The 22,229-nt window shown below is 55.9% G+C and overlaps 1 protein-coding gene across 2 annotated transcripts in view; it reads left to right on the top strand.

Moving 5' to 3' along the window:
- The first annotated feature begins 5 nt into the window (after nt 1–5).
- The window catches only part of Arid3a (AT rich interactive domain 3A (BRIGHT-like)), a 38,972-nt gene continuing 16,748 nt past the window's right edge, over nt 6–22,229 (top strand). For both annotated transcript variants that reach the window (XM_013022592.1, XM_013022593.1), the window contains exons 1-3: nt 6–60; nt 3,781–4,452; nt 5,079–5,400. In XM_013022592.1, the coding sequence (XP_012878046.1) occupies nt 4,058–4,452; nt 5,079–5,400 (717 nt within the window). In that variant the 5' untranslated portion in view covers nt 6–60; nt 3,781–4,057. The remainder of the gene's footprint in view (nt 61–3,780; nt 4,453–5,078; nt 5,401–22,229) is intronic.

Consider the following 22,229-nt stretch of genomic DNA (forward strand, 5'->3'; position numbering starts at 1 on the left):
CGGCGGAGGCCGGGCGGGGGTCGAGGGCTCCGGTCCCCCCCTCCGGAGCCGCTCCGCACGGTAAGGCCGTGGAACCCCCGGGGCTGCGCGCCCTGCGCCCTGGGGAGGTGGCGTGGGAGGGAGGGACGGAGGGGGGGTCCCTCCAAAGTTAGGCGAGCGACACCGATACGGGTCCCCCGGGCTCTGCGGGACGAGCGCCCCCCCACCACAGCCGGGGTTTCGGGGTGCCCGTGGTGCGCGGCCGGGTCTCGGAGCCCCCCGGCTGGCGGCGCGGCCCTCCGCGGACCCGGCGGAAGGAAATGGGCGCTGCGTGCGCGCCCGCGGGGGGCTGCGCTCCCGCGGGATGGAAGTTGGGGACGGGGGGGGGGGGAAGCTCTATTTCTTTTCCCTGCCGACACCCCCGTTGAGTTTCTTCTCCTGCCCCCCGCCCGAGGTGGGCAGTTCCCGGGGACCCTCCCCGAGCGGCTCGCGGGCACTTGGGACCGCGTCCTGCAGCTCGGGGTGCGCCGGCCGGCCCCAGGCTTCCCCGGCCCGGGGAAGTGGAGGTGCTGGGGAGGGGGTCCCCAGGAATAAGTTCCCCTTCCTCAGTCCCAGCAGGATGCCCCCACACCCCCCTTCTAAGGTACAAAATCCGGGGCGCAGGAAGCGCGGGGCGCGCGCGTGTGTCAACGCCAACGTTCGCGCAGGCTGGGCGGCGGGCTTGTCTAATACCTTCCGTTTTTGGACACCCGGGCTCTCCACACACACCCCACTCCCTGCACCCCACCACACACGCACACCCCATGCAAATCTACCGCTTTCCAAGAAGCCTTTGAAATCCTGACCTGGGGGTTTTGTCGTCTTTTGCCGCTGCCTTTTCGGATTTGCTATTCTCACTTCCTCTGGGAGGGGGGGGGCTCCCCACTTTCTCAACCCCCTCCCCAGCTTTCTGCCCTTCCCCCTCCTCTTCCCGCGGCGGAGTGAGGGGCCCCTTTCACCACCCGCGGCCCCAGCCTTGCACAACTCTTTAAATAACCATGTTTTGCAAGGCCCGGCCAAGCGGGTGACCTCTCTCTCTCTCTCTCTCTCTCTCTCCTCCCCCCCCCGGCTTGGGGGGGCAGAGTGCAGAGGGTGTGGCCCTAGGTCTCCCCCCTCCCCACCCCTGCCAGGTCCTCGGGACCACCCAGCACCTACTTCCCGCCTGGGACTGCCCTCCTGGTGGAGCTGTCATAAAATGTGGGGTGGTGGCCCCCCCAGGACAAAGGGCTCTTGGGGGGGAGGGGGTCTCCAAAGGGCAGGCGTCGCCAGTTTAGGGTTCATGGTGCTGATGGGGGTCTGGGGTTCCTCCCTGCCCTCTCCTCCCCGGCGGCCCCTCTGTGGAGGCCTGCCCTGCTCCCCTCCCCCACCCAGCGACCCGGAAGGGTCATTAAACCCTGCAGGCCCACGAGAGGAGGGGGGGGCTGGTGGGGAGGCGTGGCTTCCTCTGGCCTCTTCCTTCTCTCCTCCCCCCCAGAGGGGGCGTGGCCTGGCCCGTTTCCGTGGGGGGGGGCTCATCTTGAAGTTGTCAAAGGTGGGGGAGGGGTGGCTGACCAGACCAGACCCGGCCAGAAATGTCCCTTCAGCACTTCTTGGGTCAGTGTGTGTGTGTGTGTGGGGGGGGGGTTGACCAGCTGCCCTGGGGGCAGGGGTGGGTCTGGGTGCTGCTCCTGCTTGCCTGGCCAGGACAAGGGTCTGATGGGTCATTCTGTAGTGTTCTGGCCCCTGAGGTCTTTGTGCCCCGCCCCACCCTGCCCTCACTGTACCAACGGGGACATGAGGAACTGTGGGGCTAGGGCCTGTCCCCTTTCCCCTAGGACCATCTACCTTAGGCCCCCAACAACACCCTGTCCCTTCTGCTGGAAGGCCAAGCGGATCTGGGGTCCAGGATGTCTGGGGAGGGAGTCGTGGCCCCTGTGGCTTCAGTAGGATCCCCCTTCCCCCCAAAAAACTGGGGGAATCTATTCTGCCAGAGTCCCCTGGGTGGAGGGCAGGTCACCCGAGGGTCCAGAGTGCAGCAGGCAGGCAGCCCAAAGCCTCCCGCTGGAAGCTGCCCCTCCTTCTCCCTCCTGTCTTCAAGGCAACAATCCTGGGAGCTTTGTGTGAACCCTGGGGTTCCTTCGGCAGGTTAGGGTTGGGGTGGCCTCCTGCACCCTCTCCTCTGTTTTGAAAGATGGAGCTTTGCTTCCTCCCTCACTGTCCCCCGGGGGAGCATCTGGGATGACACCAGTCCTGCTGGATTTCTGCCCCAGCTGGTTTATTGGCCTGGATGGGTGGGATGAAGGGGCCCAGGGTGGAGGTGGGGGACCTCGATTCTGGTTCTGGGGTATCCCTCATGGATTCCGGGCAGCTAGTGTTTGTGGTGAGCTGAGGGAGACTCCAGGCAGAGACAGAATGTTGCATTCTGGGCTATTTACTCCCTTGGGAATCCCCCCCCCCTGCAAGAACTGCATACTGGGGATCCTTGTTTTCTGCAAAAAGGGGCAGTGTGGGTAGCTCTCACGGCAGGGATCTCCTCCAACCTCGTTTTCCCTCATCTGTACCACGGGGAGTCCTCCTAGTGTCTTCTCTTCCCTGACACCTGGGGGTGGGGGTGCCTGCCTTGCTCTCTTGCCTGGGCCATTGTGAGCCCCCTTTGTCCCCACGGGGGTGCAATGAGGCAGGGACTGTTACCGAGCCATTCACTGGTGGGGAAACTGAGGCCTGAGAGGCTAAGGCTTGGTGTTCCAGTGGGGAGGGAGGAGGAGGTTTGCCCACACTTGTATACAGCAAGTACAGATTCTGGACCTCTTGAGAAAGGGGTACCTGGGGCCTCTCCGATGCCAGACTCTTCTAGGTGTGAGCAGCACCTAGAACTCAGAACCAGAACTCAGAACCCATATAGATGCTTGGGGCCTGCAGCCAGCGGTAGCCAATCAGAGTGCAGGAACGCCAGCTCCCCTCGGACTCTGCCTGTGAGGCAATAACCCAGGGTGTCCCAGGCGGCTCGGATGGTGGCAACGTGCTTCCTCGTGGCTGGGTTGGAAGGGGGCCGCTGGGAATCCGGGGTGGGTAATGCTGGTCCTTGGACCTGCTGGAGGGAGAGTGGATGGAGGATTGGGGGTGGGGGCCCTCCACCGGGGCCACCAGGTTTACACCTGGACCACAGGATTCTTCTAGAGGCCTTCGAGGTCTGGTGTGTGTGTGCTTGTGTGTGTGTGTGTGTGTGTGTGCTCACGCGTATTGTGTGAGTGTGTGTGCGTGCCTGTACTGCTGCTAGAACTCAGGGCCTGGGTGCTGTCTCTGAGCTTTTTCACTCAAGGCTAGGGTTCTACCACTTGAGCCACAGTGCCACTTCTGCCTTTTTGGTGGTTAATGGAAAGAGCTCATGGACTTTCCTGCCTGGGCTGGCTTCAAACTGTGTTCCTTAGATCTCAAGTCTCCTAAGTAACTAGGATTATCGGTGTGAGCTACCAGCACTTGCCTGAGGTCTGACTTGTTTATTCTTTTATTTTTTGTCAGTGGTGGGACTTGAACTCAGGGCCTGGGCACTATGCATGAATTTTTTTTTGCTCAAGGCTAGTGGTTAATTGGAGATGAGTGTCTTGTGGATTGTCCTGCCTCGGCTGGCTTTGAACTGAAATCTTCAGATCTCAGCCTCCTAAGTAGCTAGGATTCCAGGCATAAGCCACCAGCACTAGACTGAAGTGTGATTTCTTGAGATGGGTGAATTGGAAGGGCTCCGGCATGGTCTGACTCCCCTCTTTTTTCTCCCTTCCCCTCAAGGTTTCTGCAAACGTGTGAATGAACCAGATACCAGACTCTGCCCCTGGGTGCCCTGTCTGAGGAGGCATCTGCCCACCCACCTGCCACTGGCATGCTCCACCAGCCTTCAGTCTGAGCTTGGCGGCCCCCGCCCCCACTCCCCGCCACCCTGCACTGCCCCGGCTCTCCCGAGGCCCCCACGCTGCAGTGTGGCCGGGCCCCCTCCCCACAGGGGCCACCCCTGCCGCCTGCCCCTGGTGCCCGGGGTGGTGGTGGCGGCGGCCCGGCCCGCAGGGCCATGAAGCTTCAAGCTGTGATGGAAACGCTCTTACAGCGACAGCAAAGAGCTCGCCAAGAGCTGGAGGCCCGGCAGCCTCCACCAGCCCAATCTCCCTCCACTGGACCCCCGGCCCGAGCCCGGGCCACCCCAGATGAGGACAGAGAGCCCGAGAATGCCCGAATGCAGCGGACACAGATGGCTGCTCTGGCTGCGATGCGGGCAGCTGCTGCAGGCCTGGGGCATCCGTCCAGCCCCGGTGGCTTGGAGGACGGCCCCCCAGGCTCAGAGGATGAGGACATGACCCAAGAGGGGGCTCCAGGTTCCCCAGACCTGCCTGGCCGAGGCAGGGAGGGGCCAGGACACACAGAAGGAGACAGTCGCTTCGAGGATGTGGGATCAGATGATGAAGAATTGTGAGTTGGGGTCTGGGGCCTGGTGTCCCTGATCTAGGGACTGAGGCTTGAAAGGGAGAGCGACGTTGATGAGCCAGTGCATACGGAGTGTGTGCTGCCTGCTTGTGTGTGTGTGTGTGTGTGTCCTGGGTCTTGAACTCAGAGCCTGGACACTGTCCCTGAGCTTGTCTGCTCAAGGCTGGCACTCTTACTACTTGAGCTCCACTTCTGGCTTTTCGGTGGTTCTTTGGAGATAGGAGTCTCATGGACCTTGCTGCCTGGGCTGGCCTGGAACTGCGATCCTCAGATCTCAGCTTCGTGAACAACTGGGATTACAGGTCTGAGCCACCCATGGCACCTGGCTCCTTTGATCCAATTTCACACTGGCCTAGCCATGTGTGGCCACAGTGGTTGAGGATCAGGCAGGTAAAGTCTGCATTAGGATGAGGCCTGCCAGGAATGAATGCCAAGATCTAGTGCCCCAAGTGGGAGCGGGAGATGCTCAAGGTTCCTAGAGTTTAAGCAGGTGGCCAGCTCTCCTTACTTTCAGAGAGGAGGAGGAACTGAGGCTGGGGCACCACCAGACCTTCCCTGGGTTGATAAATCTTCCTGTCTTCTGACTGATTGGTGCCCTGCATTTACCCTAGAAAGCCAAAGTGGGAGGAGGAAGAACTTGAGGAAGACCTGGGTGAGGAGGATGAGGATGAAGAGGATGACTACGAGGATGAGGAGGATGAGGACGAGGAAGGACTGGGCCCCCCAGGCCCTGCTGGCCTGGGCTCTGCCGGCCTGTTTCCCCGCAAGGCCCAGCTGGCCCAGACCTTCCGTGGAGATGGTGTAACGAGGGTGCTGGGTGGCCCGGAGCGGCCAGGGCCTGGCACTGCCCTTCCTGGAGGCGCTGCCCATGTTGTACCCCAACTGCAGCCGCCGGACCACGGGGACTGGACGTACGAGGAACAGTTCAAGCAGGTAAGCAGCGTTCCGTGTCATCTGGTGGCCAAAGTGGAAATGTATCGGGTGTCGCAGGTCAGGCAGACTGGCACCCATTGTATGTGTTTGAGATGAGCCTGGCAGTGAAGGCTGGGGCGGGACACACAGGGCACCAGACGTATGTGTGGAAGTGGGGGCGGGGGGAGAAACGCCTGGAATGCTCTGTGATCACCCCAAAGCAAGCCGAGGAGGTGACAACAGAGCTAGGCAAGTCTGAGCAGGCTGGATCCATGTCTGGAACTTTGATGGTGGACTCCAGGAAGCCACATGGAGTCCAGTTAGCTTGAGAGCTGTGTGTGTGTGTGTGTGTGTACACGCACACATATCCAGGCATCTGTGCATCTGTGCATATGTGTGTGCATAGGGCGTGGCCATACGGCAAGTTCTCTGGTGCCCCCTGTGGCTTTTCAGGGGCGCTTGGTGACTGTTCAAACGACCGTAGAGGAAAAGCCAGGCACATAAGGCTTAGAGGAGGTGATGGGTGATTCCACGCTGGCACTGGCCTATAGTAAAGGGGGTGTCAAGGACCCCCCTGATTGTTTCCTGGGCCCAGGAGGGGCATTGAGGAAGCAGAGGCCCGCCCTAGCCCTTCCCCGCAGGCGGCCAGGCCAGAGGAAGTGGCCGGCAGGGAGCCTTTGAAGTCAGGCCGAGCACTGGCCGCTGGCCGGGCAGATGGGAACCAGATGGTAGTCGGGTGACTGGCTGGGCCTGCATTCCAGGCCGAGGCCAGCTGGGCTCTGCCCCCCGACCTCCATGGTGGCTGCCAGTGGTTCCCACCACTTAACCCAGCCTAGGACGCGGCCTGGGGTGGTTTGGGCTGTGAGACTCAGCAGAGATGCCTTCCCAGGGCAGCCTGAGCCTGGGTACCAGCTGCCACATTGGGTCTGATTTGGGTGGCAAAAAGGGGGTGGTGTGCCATTTTCTGTGCCTCTAGGAGCTTGATAGAAAAGAATATCAGCCCCTATGGTCTGTAGAGACTTCGTTACAGGTGCCCAAAAACTCATATAAAAAAGGGGTGCAAGTTGTATGTATCCTGTGTGGGGTTAGGGTTTGGGTTTAGCATTAGGGAGAGGTAGGGTTGGGGTTAGGTTTTGGGCTGGTGGAAGGATTAGGGTTTGAGTTAATGTTGGATCAAGGCGGCTGCTAGGCTTAACATTAGGGTTAGGGATGGAAGTTGGTGGCTCACCCCTATAATCCTCGCTACTCAAGGAGACTGGGGTCCTGAGGATCATGGTTTGAAGCCAGCCTAAGCAGGAAAACCTATAAGACTCTCATGTCTAGTTAACCATTGAAAAGCTGGAAGTGGAGCTGTGGCTCAAGTTGTAGAGCGCCAACCTTGAGCAAAAAAAGCTAAGGGAGCCAGGCACTGGTAGCTCACTGGTAGCCTGTCGTCCTAGCTACTTAGGAGACTGAGATCTGAGAATCGCTGTTCAAAGGCAACCTGGGCACAAAAGTCCCTGTGAGACTCTTATCTAATTAACCACTCCAAAACCAGAAGTGGAGCTGTGGCTCAAAGTGGTAGAGCACAAAACTTGAGCAAAAGAGCTCTAGGACTGTGCCCATGCCCTGTGTTCAAGCCCCACACCACAACCAACCAAAACAAAACCTAAGGAAGAGCTAGGCTCTGCCTCATGCCTGTAATCCTAGCTACTCTGGAGGCTGAGATCTGAGGATTGCAATTTGAAGCCAGCCGGGGTAGGAAAGTCCATGAGACTCTTACCTCCAATTAGTCACAGAAAAAGCTGGAAGTAGAGTTGTGGCTCAAGTGGTAGAGCATTACTTTGAGCAAAAAGGAGCTCAGGAACAGTACCCAGGCCCAGAATTCAAGCCACAGGACCAGAGGCGGGGTGGAGCTGAGGGAGAGTATGAGATCTGATTTAGGTTGGGTTAGTTTTAGGGCTAGTTTGGGTGGGCACTAGGTGAAAGGGTTATATTAGGGTTCGGGCTACATCTAGGAAGCAGGTTAGGGTTAGATTTAACTGTGGGCTAGGGTGTATGGTTAGGTTTTGGATAGTTGTTGGTTAAGGTTATGGGTGAGAGGTTGGTTAGGGTTAGACTTGTTAAGGGTTGCGTGTTAGGTGTATGTAGGACAAGAGAGGTTTTGGCTTAGGGTTTGTGGCTTGGTTAGGTGTTACCCTAGGGCAGTGTTGAAGGGGCAGGGCAGGGACATCATGTTGGTACAGGAAGGTAGGTTGGTTGGAGGCTATCTCTAGCCTGCTGTCCACGGCCACCCTTGGAAGCTATGGTGGCACCACCTGGGCTGTGTGATGTCCTTGCTTTCTGCTCTAGCTCTGGCTTTTGGAGGTGAAGGTGAGCAGAAGGCCAGCTGACTTACCCACAGAGGACTGTGCTCCTGGGTGTAGCAGTGACCATCCCCAACGGCTCTGCTTGCATGAAATGTCTCTGGGTATTCAGGTAGTCTTGTGCACGCACCTCCCAGGGCTGGGGTGTTCAGTGGTCTGTGCTATTTGGGTCTGAATCTGGCAGATGAGAAGAAGCGGGCTTCAGCATCTGGGGAGGAATCTCTAGATTTCAGATGATAGAAATGAGCCAGGCGCTGGTAGCTTGTGCCATTCTAAACACTCAGGAGGCTGAGATTTGGAGGACTGAAGTTCCAAGCCAGTGAGGGCTACAATTAACCAGCAAAAAGGCCAGCAAGGCTGGGTGCTGGTGGTTCACGCCTCACATCTGTAATGCTAGCTACTCAGGAGGCTGAGATCTGAGGATCAAGGTTCAAAGCCAGCCCAAGCAGGAAAGTCCATGAGACGATCTCCAGTAAACTACTCAGAAAAAGCCAGAAGTGGACTGTGGCTCAAGTGGTAGAGCGCTAGCCTTGAGCACCAAGAGGCTCAGGGACAGAGCCCAGACCCTGAGTTCAAGCCCCAAGACAGGCAGAAAAAACAAACAAGCTGGAGGCGTGTCTCAAGTGGTGGAGCACCAGCTGAGCAAGCATGAGGCCTTGAGTTCAAACTTGTATCAACAACAATAACCAAAAAGATACAAATGAGCACCGGTGGATGAATTATATTTATTATGAATTATGTTTATTATTCGAATCATGTTTATCAGTTTCTGGCATTTGCCATCTGCTCTGGCCCTGGCTGAGGGGTCTGAGCCAGACAGACGGCTTCACCTTGCAGGGTCATAGCTCAATCAAGAGCAGGACTAGAGCTAGCCAGTCTTTGGGGTCCAAGGTCCATCCAAGACCCTGTGTACAGAGACACAGGGGATGAAGGTCAGGAGCTCTGACCCCAAATAAGCTTCCTGGGAGAGTCATTGTCTGGCTTGCGTGGGGGACACTTAGTTTGGGGTTCAAAGTTGCTCCAGAGACAGGAGTCCTGTAGGAGTTTCTGTAGCAAAAAGTTGAGAAGGAGAGCCCCAGTCCAGGCAGGAAACCTCAACACCTATCTCCCGTGCTTACTGAGAACCTACTATATGAGCCAGGTCCCCCAGTGCTCATACAAGTCCACGGGGGAACAAGAAGGTATATGGCCATGTTAGCAGGAAACATTGGGGAGACTCCCTCGAGAGGACATTTAGGCTGACCCCTTATTAGGAGCCAGGTGTACAGGAAAATATACCTGGCAGAGGACACAGCCCGTGGCAGGGTCCTGGGGTAGAACAGTATGTAGAGTCAGATTCCTACCACAGCCCAGAAGGGTGTCATGGGAGATGGATCAGATGATGATTGGGTTTGGGGCTATTGTGGGCAGGCGAAGGCTGACCCTGCAGTACGGGGCCTCATCCTTCACCCATCTGTGCCCAGTCTGTCAGCTGGCCGCCTTCTGCCCAGCCGGCTCGGGCACCTGTGCATCCCATGTCAACAGTAGCCTGGCAGCTCCGCCAGCCCAGCAGATGTTAGAGCCCTGGCGAGGGCTCTGTGGATTCTGGATCCCGCCCCACGGCTTTCCTGGCACGTGGCAGCCCTGGCCGGCCTGCAGCCACTTGGCACTGTCTCCACGTCTTCCTTCCCAGTCTTGGCAGAGCCGTGCAGAGTTCCGCCTGCCGTCCTAGGCAGCTGTGATTCTCGCTGTGGGTGGGGGGCTGGGGGCCCGCCGGGCTGGGGAGCAGCTGGCTGCTGTGTGCCCCAGGGTGCCCCAGAGGAGCTACTCTGCTTGGCCGAGCTGCAGACCAGACCGGCATGGAATGCGTCACGGGCCATGATTACCATCTCTGACTCTTGGCATCACACGTACATCCTGGCGGCTTCCTGTCACCCACACAGCCACGCCCGGCTCCCAGTGGCCAGCCTGCTGTTCTTAACTCTCCATCCCAAATCTTAAGATGCTTTTTAGTCTCAACAGCGCAAATCACATGGAATCATAAATGGCTAAAGCAGATTGAGATGTGAGACCTATGTACAAACACAATTCACCTATAGAAAGTATACTATTCTCTTTTTTTTTTTGGGGGGGGAGGCTTATCCCTGAACTCAAGGACTAGGTGCTGTCCCTGAGCTTTTTGGCTTAAGTTTGGTGCTCTACCACTTGAGCCACAGCTCCACTTCTGTTTGTTTGTTTTATGTCAGTCCCAGGGCTTGAATTTGGCATGGGTATCTTTTTGTTGTTGTTCAAGGCTAGCACTCTACCACTTAAGCCACAGTGTCACTTCTGGATTTTTCTGTTTATGTGATACTGAGGAATTGAACCCAGGGCTTCATGAATGTTAGGCAAGCACTCTACCATTAAGCCACATTCCCAGCCCCCACTTCTGGTTTTTTGGTAGTTAATTGGGGATAAGAATTTCATGGACGGGCTGGGAAGTTGGCTCAGTGGTAGAGCGCCTGCCTTGCATGCCTGAAGCCCTGGGTTCGATTCCTCAGCACCACATTAGAAAAAAGCCAGAAGTGGCGCTGTAGCTCAAGTGGTAGAGCACTAGCCTTGAGCTGAAGAGCTGAGGGACAGCGCCCAGGCCCAGAGTTCAGGCCCACTACTGGACCCAAAAAAAAAAAAAGAATTTCATGGACTTGGGGCTGGGAAGGTGGCTCAGTGGTAGAGTGCTTGCCTTGCATGCCTGAGGCCCTGGGTTTGATTCCTCAGCACCACATAAGCAAAAAGAAAAAAGCTGGAAGTGGCTCTGTGGCTCCAGTGGTAGAGCGCTAGCCTTGAGCTGAAGAGCTGAGGGACAGCGCCCAGGCCCAGAGTTCAGGCCCCAGGACCAGACCCCCCCCAAAAAAAAAAAATTCATGGACTTTTCCTGTTTGGGCTGGCTTCAAACCAAGATCCTCAGATTTCAGCCTCCTGAGTAGCTAGGATTACAGTTGTCCTTCCTTCCTTCCTTCTTTCTCTCTCTCTGTCTCTTTCTTTCTCTCTTTCTTGGTCCTGGACTTGAACTCAGGGACTGGGCACTGTCCTTGAGCTTTTTTTGCTTAAGGTTGGTGCCACTTGAGCCACACCTCCACTTTTAGCTTTTCTTTTGTCTGTCATCTGGGCCTGGGTGTTGTCCCTCAGCTTTTCAGCTTAAGGCTAGTGCCCTACCACCTGAGCCACAGCACCACTTCTGTTTTCTGGTAGTTTATTGGAGGTAAGAATCTCACGAACTTTCCTGCCCAGGCTGGCTTTGAACCATGATCCTCAGCTCTCAACCTCCTGAGTAGTTAGGATGACAGACATGAGCCACCAGAGTGTGGCTTTTGTTGTTGTTGTTGTTGTTGAGATAACAGACCCAGGCTGACCTGAAACTAGTAAGTTCTGAGATTAAGTTGTGCACCACCATATCTGGTTTTAATCCAGTAGTTTGTTGTACATTCACAGGTGTGTACAGCCAAGGACTTTGGTCAGTTTTCCAGTTCTAACACCCCAAAAGATATTCCTATTCCCATGAATCATCTCTCCGTGGCCCCCTCCTGCCCCCCACCCCCAGCCCGTCCTGTTCGTGGCAGTGTGATATTCCAATGTGGTTAGACCACGCTGCGCATATCCACTGACTAGTGCCCGTTCTCTGGTTTTGTAAAGCTGAAGGCGTTTTTTGTGTGGCTGAGTACTTTTCTCTTAGCTGTGGTCTGGGGTGGGATGGCTGGGTGTGATATTCATTCCATATTTACCTATTGGGGGCCTGTGGATGGCTTTGCACCGCATTGTCTCTGCTCTCCTCTGCGTTGTAGGGCCTCTGCTTCCTTGGGGGTGACAGATCCAGCCACGTGACATGGCATCTCAGTGTGGTTTGAGATTCTCTCTACCTTCCAGGGTGAAGCGTGCCTGCCATGCATGGTTTGGCTGAGTTCAGGAATGCAGAAACGAAGGGCAGGAGGCTGGGCTCAAGGGATAAGCACCTGCCAAGCCAAGTACAAGGCCTCAAGTTCAAACCCCAGCACTGCCAAAATAACTGGCAGTGAAGCTGTGGCACTTTGCTGGAGGGCTTATCCCTATAATCCTGGTTGCTTGAATGGAAGGATTGCAGTTCGAGACCAGCACAGGCAGAGAAGCTCATAAGACCCTATCTCAAAAATAACCAGCAAAAATCAGGCACCAGTAGCTCATGCTTGTAATTCTAGATATTCAGGAAGCTGGGATCTGATGATTGTGTTTGAAGCCACCATGGGCAGGAAAAGTCTATATGAGACTTTTATCTCTAATTAACCAGCACAAAGCTGAAGTGTAGCCAGGTGTTGGTGGCTCATGCCTATAATCCTAGCTTCTCAGGAGGCTGAGATCTAAGGATCAAAGTTCGAAGCCAGACTGGGCAGAAAAGTCTCTGTAAGACTCTTTTCTTGGGGGGGAGGGTGGGTCCAGTCATGGGGCCTGAACTCTGGGCCTGGGCGCTGTCCCTCCTCTTCAGCTCAAGGCTAGCGCTCTACCACTTGAGCCACAGCGCCACTTCCCGCTTTTTTTCTTTTTTCTTATGTGGTGCTGAGGAATCGAACCCAGGGCCTCAGGCATGCAAGGCAAGGGCTCTACCACTGAGCCACCTTCCCAGCCCCTCTGTAAGACTCTTATCTCCAATTACCCACTCAAAAATCAGAAGTGGTACTGTGGCTCAAGTGGTAGAGTGCTAACCTTTAGCATAAAGAGGCTCAAGGACAGCGCCCAGGCCTTGAGTTCGAGTCCTATAACCGACAAAAAAAGCTGGAAGTGAAGCTGTGGTTCAAGTGGTAGAGTGCCAGCCTTGAGTAAAAATAACTCAAGAGACCTAGTGCTGGATGCCTTCCAGGTGTCAGATACGGCTGGGTCCTGGCCTCGTGCCCTCTTCCCTGGGCCTCTATAGCCTTGTTCCTTTCTGCCTGGCATACATTAGCCTGCAAGCAGTTCAGAGATCCAGTGTGACCTTTAAAGTTTTTTGTTTTTAAATAATACAGGGTTGGAGGCCCCGTGGCTCCGTTGGTAGAGCTCTAGCCAATGAGGTACCAAAGCATCAGGTACCAAGTTCAAATCCTGGTCTCAGACAAAAAAAAAAAAAATAGAAAATACACACTCACATTTGCTAGTTGTTGTTTAAGTGTTTTGTTTCTGAGGGTCTTCCTGTGTAGCTCAGGCTGGCTCAGAACTCACCATCCTCCTGCCTCAGTTTCCCAAGTTCTAAGATCCTTCCTGTGGCCACCACGCCCAGCTTTGAATGATACATTTTTCAGATCTGAAGGGACAGACACCAGACAGCATGCTGGTAGCAAGGGAGATGGAAGCTTTCCAAGAAGGCTTGGCAGCCTAGCAGGGCCCAGCCCGGCCCTGCCCTGCCCTGTCCGGCCCTCTCCTGTCCCTCCCTGTTCACACCCGGAAACACACTTGCTGGGTGTCTTAAGGTGTGACCTTTGGCAGGTTCCAAACACGGAGGGTGACGAGCTGTTTTTCTTATTATCACCTCTGCCCCTGTCTGCTGCAGTCAGGGTGTTCTGGACACCCGCACATCTGTCTACCCGATCAATTGTAAATAATACCACAAGGAACATCTTAGGGCTCATGTTGCTTGGGGCAGTATCAGGTAGGGGCCCAGGAGAAGATGGTTGGTTTTACATCCTGTTTAGTCTGGGTAGAGCCAGAACCAGATCTGGACTCCTCCCACCCCCCTCTTTCTCCCTCTCCCTCTCTCTCTCTCTTTAATTAGTTGTGGGGTTTGAACTCAGGGCCTAAGTGCCATCCCTGAGGTTTTTCACTCAAGGTTAGTGTTCTAAAACGTTGAGCCACAGTGCTACTTCCAGTTTTTTGGTGATTCATTGGCGATAAGAATCTCATAAACTTGCCTGCCTGGGCTGCTTTGAACCGTGATCCTCAGATTTCAGCCTCCCGAGTAGGTAGGATGACGTGAGCCATCGCTGCCTGACTTTTTCCTTTTTTTGTGCTAGTCTTAGGGCTTGAATTCAGAGTCTGTCCCTTAGCTTTTTCACTTCTACCACCTGAGCCACAGCTCCACTTTGGACCTTTTTTGCTGGCTAATGTGAAGCTAGAAGAGTCTCACAGAATTCCTGCTCAGGCTACCTTCAAACTGCCATCCTCACATCTCAGTTTTCTCAGTAGCTAGGATCACAGGTGAGAACTACATAGCATGTGACTTGGACACATCTCTGAGGAGTCTGGTCTGGGTTCGATCAAGAGGATTAAGGATCAAGCTGTCCAGGGGAAGGGGAGTTGGAGCTGGGGCTTTATAAAACACATAAGAGTTCTCCTGTTGGGGCTGGGAAGGTGGCTTAGTGGTAGAGTGCTTGCCTTGCATGCATGAGACCCTGGGTTCAATTCCTCAGCACCACATAAACAGAAAAGGCTGAAAGTGGTGCTGTGGCTCAAGTGGTAGAGCGCTCGCCTTGAGCTGAAGAGCTGAGGGACAGCGGCCAGGCCCAGAGTTCAGGCCCCATAACCAACAAAACAACAACAACAAAAAAAGTTCTCCTGTTAGAGAAGGGCTTGCTGGAACAATGTGTCTGAAGTAGAACATTTGGGAAAAGTAGACTTGAGCTTGGATGTGGGCCTTCCCAAGGGGATGGGAGATGTTGGGGGGGGGTGGGGTATTTTAGAGTTCTAGTCCCAGGAACGGATGTGGAAGACACTGCTGCTGGGTGGATGGGCTCAGGGAAAGACAGGACCGTGGTGCTCAGCACAGAGTACCTCCTGGGCAAAGAACTGGAGGTCAGGCTCCGGGCTCCAAAGGCCACGTTGTCTGGCGTGCGAGACAGAGTGTGTGTGTCCCGTGGGCTGGGAGCCAGCCCTGGCGGCCGGCCCAGGAGGGCGTCTTCCTGGGGCTCTGGAACCTGGCCCGCCTCTGCCGGGGAGGGGAGGGGAGGGCCGGGCAGGGCAGGGGAGGAGAGGGCAGGAGAGGGGAGGTGTGGGCAGCCCCTTGGCAGGCAGCACCAGCCTCATCAAAGCCGCTGTGGCTCCTGGCACGGGGCCAGCGGGCTGTGGTGGGCCAGGGAAAAGGGGCCTGCCCACCAAGCCTGGCAAGGTGCCCTAACCCGTGCCAGCCCTGGGAACCACGCTGACTCAGCCGGAAGGGCCTTATCTGGTCCCTGCGTCACCATCCAGCCGCCTGGGTCACCGCCGCCATGGCTCGGCTCCCTAGCCCAGCTTCTGCCAAGTGCCAACTCCGCCCTATGCTTTCTAATAACACACGCCACAGCCCAGGGAGCGGTGCCCAGAGGCGCAGTGGCCCTGACGCAGGGCACGCAGGGTGAGAGGCGCTTTGGGCCTGACGGTGGCTGGTGGCAAGTGATGGCTTGTGTCAGCCATCCTGGGCCCTCCCGGTGGGCGTCTCCTGGCCTTTTCCCTGTCTCAGTCACTGGTGTGTCCTATCCGTGGGCCTCTATGTGGCCATGTGTGGGCTGGGGCCACAGGGACTTCTTTGGAGGTGGCTGTGTGTCGATGTGTCACTTCAGGCCTCTGCCTGTGTATCCCTGGCTGCTGTCTGTGTTTTGTGTATGTGCGTGTGGCCAATGTGTGCGCCAGTCCTGGGGCTTGAACTCAGCGCCTGGGCACTGTCTCTGAGCTTTTTTACTCAAGGCTGGCACTCTACCACTTGAGCCACAGAGCCACTTCCAGCGTGTGTGTGTGTGTGTGTGTGTGGTCATTGGAGATATGAGTCTCACAGACTTTCCTGCCCCAGCTGGTTTTGAACCACTGTCTTCAGATGTCAGCCTCCTGAGTAGCTAGGATTATAAGTGTGAGTCCTGGGCGCTCGGCCGACATGACTGTGTTGCTCTGTGGCCATGTGTGTTCCAGCATCTAGCGTGTCTGTGGGTATGGCAGGGTTACCACGGGGGACAGTTTGGTTCCGATGGGGCCACCCTCTTTGGGTGTGCCCCGGGTGACTGCTGCACAGGCGTGTGGAGGGAGAGTGTGCGTGTAAGACGTGCATGCTGTGCCCTGTCCGGCCGTGCAGAGCAGGCGGGGGGCTGTTAACCATTACCTTCCTTCCCGCTCCAGCCAGCCCTGGGCACAGGTCAGCTGCCTGCCACCCATGTGGGTATACAACAGAGGTGCTGATGTCGACCTGTGGCCGACACAGGGACCGAACCCCTGCCTCGTTCAGACAGACCAGCCCGTTCCAGCCTCAGTTTCCCACCCCACCCGCCTCCCCTCCGCCACCTCCCGCGATTACTCTGGTCCCTACCCAGGTAGAGGCTACTCATTTCTGGCAGCTCTCTTGTAGCCAGTGCTTTGACCCCTAAGGTCATTGTCCTCAGCCCTGTGATGCTGCCTAGTGACCCCAATCCAACAGCCCTGTTCACCCCTTGCCGGGCCGGGAGCAGCTGGGGTGCAGCCTGGCGATGTGGGCACGCGCGCGGGGCGGCGGTGATCCGCCTCCTCTTTGCTTGCCCAGCTGTGCATGGCTGAGGACAATGGGGGGGGTCACAGGGGGTTAAACGGTAACTAATCTGGCCATTGAAGGCCCCCAGTGCTGGGACATGGCCTTGCCCTGTGGTCAGGGTTGGACCAGAGTGGGGGGCGGCGGTGGGGGAACAAGTGAATGTGTAGGGTCAGCTCCAGGGCCAGCCTGCAAGCTTTCATTCCTCACCCAAACTTGGAACCTGTGCCTTTGGGACCAGACCCCCGTGGTCTGGTCAGCAGAGGCAGGCCTGTCACTCGGCGCTGACCCATGCTGGGTAACAGACATGTGAAAATCGTCTGGGGCTGTAATCTTAGCTACTCAGGAGGCTGAGGTCTGAGGATCGAGAATCCAAGCCAGCCCAGGCAGCAAAGGCCGAACTCCCCCCCAAAAAAAACAAAAAACCTAAAGTGGTGCTATGGCTCAAAGTGGTAGAGTGCTAGCCTTGAGCAAAAGAGTTCAGGGACAGCACCCAGGCCCTGAGTTCAAGCCTTATGACTGCTGGGCCTAGAACCCCCTGTTGGAAACTGAGAGGCCAGTATACAGGGGGACAGCGGGAGAGTGGCCAAGGGATAGGTAGATGGGTGGGTGACCAGGAGGACAGAGAAGAGGGACAGGGGGATACAGGGACACGCATGCCCAAGACCTCCATTGTCACTGGGGGCTCGAGGACTTCACGTGGGCTGTGTCTTGCTTCCTTTTATACCTTCCTTTCCACCACACCTTAAATGTCTGCCCCCCACCTCACCCCCATAATTCCTACTTCATTGGCATCCACCCTGGGGCAGCGGGCGGGCGGCCCTAGTGGGTGGGTGTGGCGGCCTCTCCTGGCCCTGCCAGTCCCTGCTCCAGCTGGCACGCAGCCTGGTCCTCATGAAGATCCATAGACAGAAGCTGGTTCTTGGAACGGAAGCCAGGCCCAAGGTCGTGGGGGGGTGGGAGGGGGAGGGGGAAGGCGGGTGTACAGTCTGTGTGGAGTGGAACCCAGCCAAGCAGGGTGCACAGTACCGCTCTGCCCCAGCCGGGAACAACCACCAGCCAACCACTTCCCTCTGGCCTCAGTTTCTCCATCTGTAAAACAACAGAGCTAAGGTTTGGAGGCTGGCTTATGAACTACTTACTCATCAACCTCTCACTCTGGCTTCTGGTTGTGACTGCTGTGCACCCAGTATGGCAGACATAGCTTTCTCAGTTTCCCTGTGAATCGTTTGCTCCTGGGTGGTGGGGGCTCTCACAATGCGAGGTCACCAGTGTCAGGGGTGGGAGGCTTGCCCCGCCCAAGCCTAGGGTGGGTCTGACTGCTCTTAGGGGCGGGGGTGCTGAGGGATTCTCAGATAGGAGCGGGGGCCCTTCCTTTCCTGCAGGTGACTTTGGGCTTGGGCTCCCGTGGGCCTGTGCATGGGGCTGCCAGGGCCGCTGGCCTCTTGACCTGCCTGCTTGCTGTTTGGCATGGCTGTGCAGGTGAGGCTGTGGCCACAAGACCCCGGGTGGACATTCTGGAACAGCTTTCCAGGGCTGTCTGGGCCTGTGTTTGGGGAACTGGGCTGCCTCTTCCTAAGGACAGATATTGTTTTGCCGGGGGTAGGGTAGGATGCTGGGGATGAAGCTCTGACCCACTCTCCAGCTGCAGATCGGCGCGGGGCGGGGGTGGGGGGACGGGATGTGTGTACACCAGACTTGGAAATTGAACTCAGGACCTCACAGTCGCACTTGGCTTTTTCACTCAAGGCTGGTGCTCGACCACTTGGGGCATGCCTCTAGTCTAACTCTTGGCTGGTTAATTATAGATAAGAGTCACATGGACTTCTCAGCCCGGGCTGACTTCGAACTGTGATGCTTAGGCCTCAGCCTCGTACCTAGCTGGGATTACAGGCGTGAGCCACTGTCGCCCTGCCTTGGCCCATGGGAGCTCTCGAGCTCACCATAGGGGTTGAGAGACTCTCGCGGGCTCTTTTTCTGTCCCTGTAAAGTGACCTTGTAGTAAAACCCCCTTCCTTCCGGCAGGTCCTGCAACTGCTCAGGCCAGTTACAGGCTTGCCATGTCATTTCTGCCACCCTGGGGCCACCCACCTCCCTCCCTGTACACTTCCAGCAGCCACTGCCAGACGCTGGGGCTTCCTCAGGTGCCAGCGCCGCCCCACCATGGGGCCTTGGTTCCCCCAACTGTGAGGTGAGCCAGCAGCTAAGTCATCGTGTCACCTATTTATACCACCTTTGAAAAAACCATCTGCCTTCCCTTATTTCCCCCCCCTAGGGGCTTAGGGTGCATTCCCTACTCGGGTCGCAGATGAAGACACTAAGGTTCTTTTTTTTTTTTGTAATGACAGTTCTGGGGCACACAGCGCCACTTCCAGCTTTTTCTGTCTATGTGGTACTGAGGAATCAAAGCCAGGGCTTCATGCATGTGAGACAAGCACCCCACCACTAAGCCACCTTCCCAGTCCCCGACACCAAGGTTCTGCGGCAGCCCCAGATCAGAGACAGAAAAGCTGACCAGAGCGAGGGCCCAGTGCCCAGAGCTGGTGGCTCACATCTGGAATCCTAACTACTCAGGAGGCTTGAGATCTGAGGATCATGGCCTGAAACCAATCTGGGCAGGAACCTCTATGAGACTCTTATCTCACCAAAAAACCAAAGGTGGTTTTGTGGCTCAAATGGTAGATCACCAGCCTTGAACAAAAGAAACCCAGGGACAGCGTGCAGGTTCTGAGTTCAAGCCCCCAGGACTGGCACAGAAATCAACAAGCAAACAAAATGAATGAATAAGACAGTGAGTGGCTCATGCTTGTAATCCTGGCCACTCAGGAGGCTGAGATCTGAGGATCCAAGTTTGATCCAGCCCACGCAGGAAAATCCAGGAGACTCTTATCTCCAATTAACCACTAAAGAAAAAGCCAAAAATGGAGCTATGGCTCAAGTGGTAGTGTGCCAGCCTTGAGCACAAAAGCTCAGGGACAGTGCCCTAGTAAGTAAATAAAATATTGTAATATAAATTAATAAATAAAAGCCAACCCGGACAGAGAGAAAAGAGTTTGAGGGAGGTCAGCAAACTTACACGCTCCCCCTACCAAAAAAAAAAAAAAAAAAAACTCATGATCTGGAAATCCAGAAGAATGCATCTGGAAGCTTTGGCTGCGTGTCGCTCTGTGTGGTCATTTCAAGAGCTCTATTAATATCTATCGTGGGTGGGGTGCTGTGTGTGTTTAGAGTGGGGGGGGGTGGCCAGGCGGACAGATGTTTTGGCCCTGCCCGGAATCACTTCCCCAATTTCCTGTGAGCTGAGGAGGCCCTACTGCCTGCAGAGCTGACGGGAAACGAGAAAGGGCCGAGAGTGCTGCATGGCCCCAGCCTCTCGGGGAAGCCCCTGTCCAGGCAGGTGCACCTGGAGGCTGATACATATTCAAGCAAGAGCCCAGAGAAGGCTAGAAAGGCCCTGAGGTTGCACAGCACACACATACAGAACCTCTGGGCCCCTGCTGTTCTTTGAGGACCACTAGGCCCTTCCCCCTCTTCCATACCTTCCCGGTACCTTGATTTCATTTCTGCTGCTGACCTGCGACTTCCTGAACCGGAAGTCTAGTCTGTCTTTTTTTTTTTTTTTTGGGTCAGTCATGGGGCTTGAACTCCGTGCCTGGGCATTGCTCAAGGCTAGTGCTGCACCACTTTGAGCCACAGCTCTATTTCCAGTTTTCTGGTGGTTCATTGGAGATATTCATATCTCATGGACTTTTCTGCCTGGGCTGGCTTTGAACCACGATCCTTAGATCTCAGCCTCCTGAGTAGCTAGGATACAGCCACCAGCTCCTGGCTTTCTAGTCTGTCTTGAACACCATGTCTTCAGCACCTGGCACATGCTTTGCATACAGAAAGTGCTCAATAATGGTTGTAAAATGTACTGTCCTATCAAATACCAAGAAGCTGACACAAGCCATCAGCCATGTGGCCTTTTCTTCCTCCTTCTCCTGGGAATTTTCAGAATGGGAAAATCAAAAACCCTTCAAACTTGAATTTCCCAGAGCTCTTGAAGTCGCAGTCAGGCGCCCGTGTGTGTGTGTGTGTGTGTGTGTGTGTGTGTGTGTGTGTGCATGTGTGCGCACACACACACGCTGCTACTCAAACTTGAACTCAGGGCCTTGTGCTCTTGCTTGGCTTTTCCCACAAAAGAGCTGGCCCCCTGCCACTTGAACCACACCTCACTCCTGGCTTTTTAGTGGCTAACCAGAGGTAAGAGCCTCATGGACTCTCCTGCTTGGGCTGGCTTTGAAACTGTGATCCTCTGATCTCAGCCTCCTGAGTAGCTAGGATGACAGGTGTGAGCCACCAGCGTCCATCTTGAAGGTGACTCCATCAGAGCCGGGCACCTCCTCTGCCTCCAGATTCTGCCTCTTCACCCTAGGTGGGTAAAGTGAGGACGAGACAGGCCAGCAGTAGTGAGGGACTGTGAGGCTGCATCCTTCCCCCTGACCCTCTTCCCACAGCCCACCCAGCGTCCCTCCAATCTTGGTGGCTGTTCCAATCTTGGTGGCTTTGCCCACTCGCTCCGGTCTCTTGGAGAGTGTGGGTATTTCCATTGAAGTGCAGGCTGCTTGGTGGCTCCCTCAGGGACCCTGCCCACCTGGCCTGGGGAGCCGCAGGGCTGAGTCATCCCAGAGGCCCCAGGGCCTCGCAGAAGCCTCACTGACGCAGTGATAACCCCTAACCCCTGCTCACATAGGTGGAAGGTGAAGCAGATGAGGGACTCCAGAGCTGCCTGGAGGGATGAGCCATCACAGAACGGTGACAGAGGCTGGTGTGAGGCCCTGCCTAGGCTTCCTGCAAACTACAGGAATCAGAGAGGCTGAGACTAGGGGAAGGGAGGGCTGGGAAGAACTCTAGGCTAAGCCAGTGCCAAGGCCTACCAGGGGCAGGGCTGGTGTGGAGAACAAAATAGGTCCATTTGGCCAGTGCGCTTTTAGTGAGAAGGAAAGGAGGGAGAGAGAGGGAGAGGGAAAGGGAGAAAGGGAGGAGGTGGAGACAGCAGATCTTGCTAGCCTGGGGCCATGGAGCAGGAAGACCAGCTAGGAGTTGGGGCTCTTTCCTGGTGGGTCTGGCAGCTGGAGAGATGTGTGGCCTGAGGTTGACATTTAGGCCTCAAAGCCGGAGGACGCTTGGCCCCTGGAAGCTGGGAGAAGGAAGTGTCATCTGACTTACCGCTCTGGTGGCTCCAGGATTTGGTCAAGGGAGAGGGGGTGGGGAGCCAAAGCCAGCGCTGTAGTTTTTTTTTTTTTTTGTTATAGCAGCTGCAGTGAGTCATGTCTGATCCCAAATGCAGGCGTACAGAAGTAGGTGAGATGACAGAATGCACGATCCCACTTCAGCTGGAGGTAGACGCCGCCCAGGGGTCCTCGGGTAGATGAGTGGAGGACCCTGAGGACACAGATGGGCTCAGCAGGACACAGACAGGGCCCGCAGAATGGAGCTCCATCCATAGGAAACATCCAGAACAGGACGTGGAGCCAGGGACTGGGGAAGGGACAGGTAGCTACTCATAGAATGTTCTGTAGCTAGATACAGGCAGAGAGGTCATACCACAGTCAGAGTTAAACTGCTCACTTTGCATTAGGTGATACCATATGATCTGAGTTTTAGGTCAATACTTTCTATGTGTGCACAAGTCATGGGGTTTGAACTCAGGACCTGGGCGCTGTCCCTGAGCTCTTCAGCTCGAGGCAGGGACTCTACTACTTGAGCCACAGCCACTTCCAGTTTTCTAGTGGTTAATTGGAGATCAGAGCCTCATAGACTTTCCTGCCCAGGCTGGCTTTGAACTGGGAGCCTCAGATCTCAGCCTCCTGAGTAGCTCGGATTATAGGCGTGAGCCACCAGCGCCCTGCTCCTGAGCTTCTTTTTGCTCAAGGCTAGCACTCTACCACTTGAGCCACAGCACCACTTCTGGGTTTTTTGTTGTTGTTGTTGTTGTTGTTTTGGGTCCAGTCGTGGGGCCTGAACTCTGGGCCTGGGCGCTGTCCCTCAGCTCTTCAGCTCAAGGCTAGCGCTCTACCACTTGAGCCACAGCGCCACTT

Source organism: Dipodomys ordii, unplaced genomic scaffold, assembly GCF_000151885.1.
Source record: "Dipodomys ordii isolate 6190 unplaced genomic scaffold, Dord_2.0 Scaffold64, whole genome shotgun sequence".
Classification (NCBI taxonomy): domain Eukaryota; kingdom Metazoa; phylum Chordata; class Mammalia; order Rodentia; family Heteromyidae; genus Dipodomys; species Dipodomys ordii.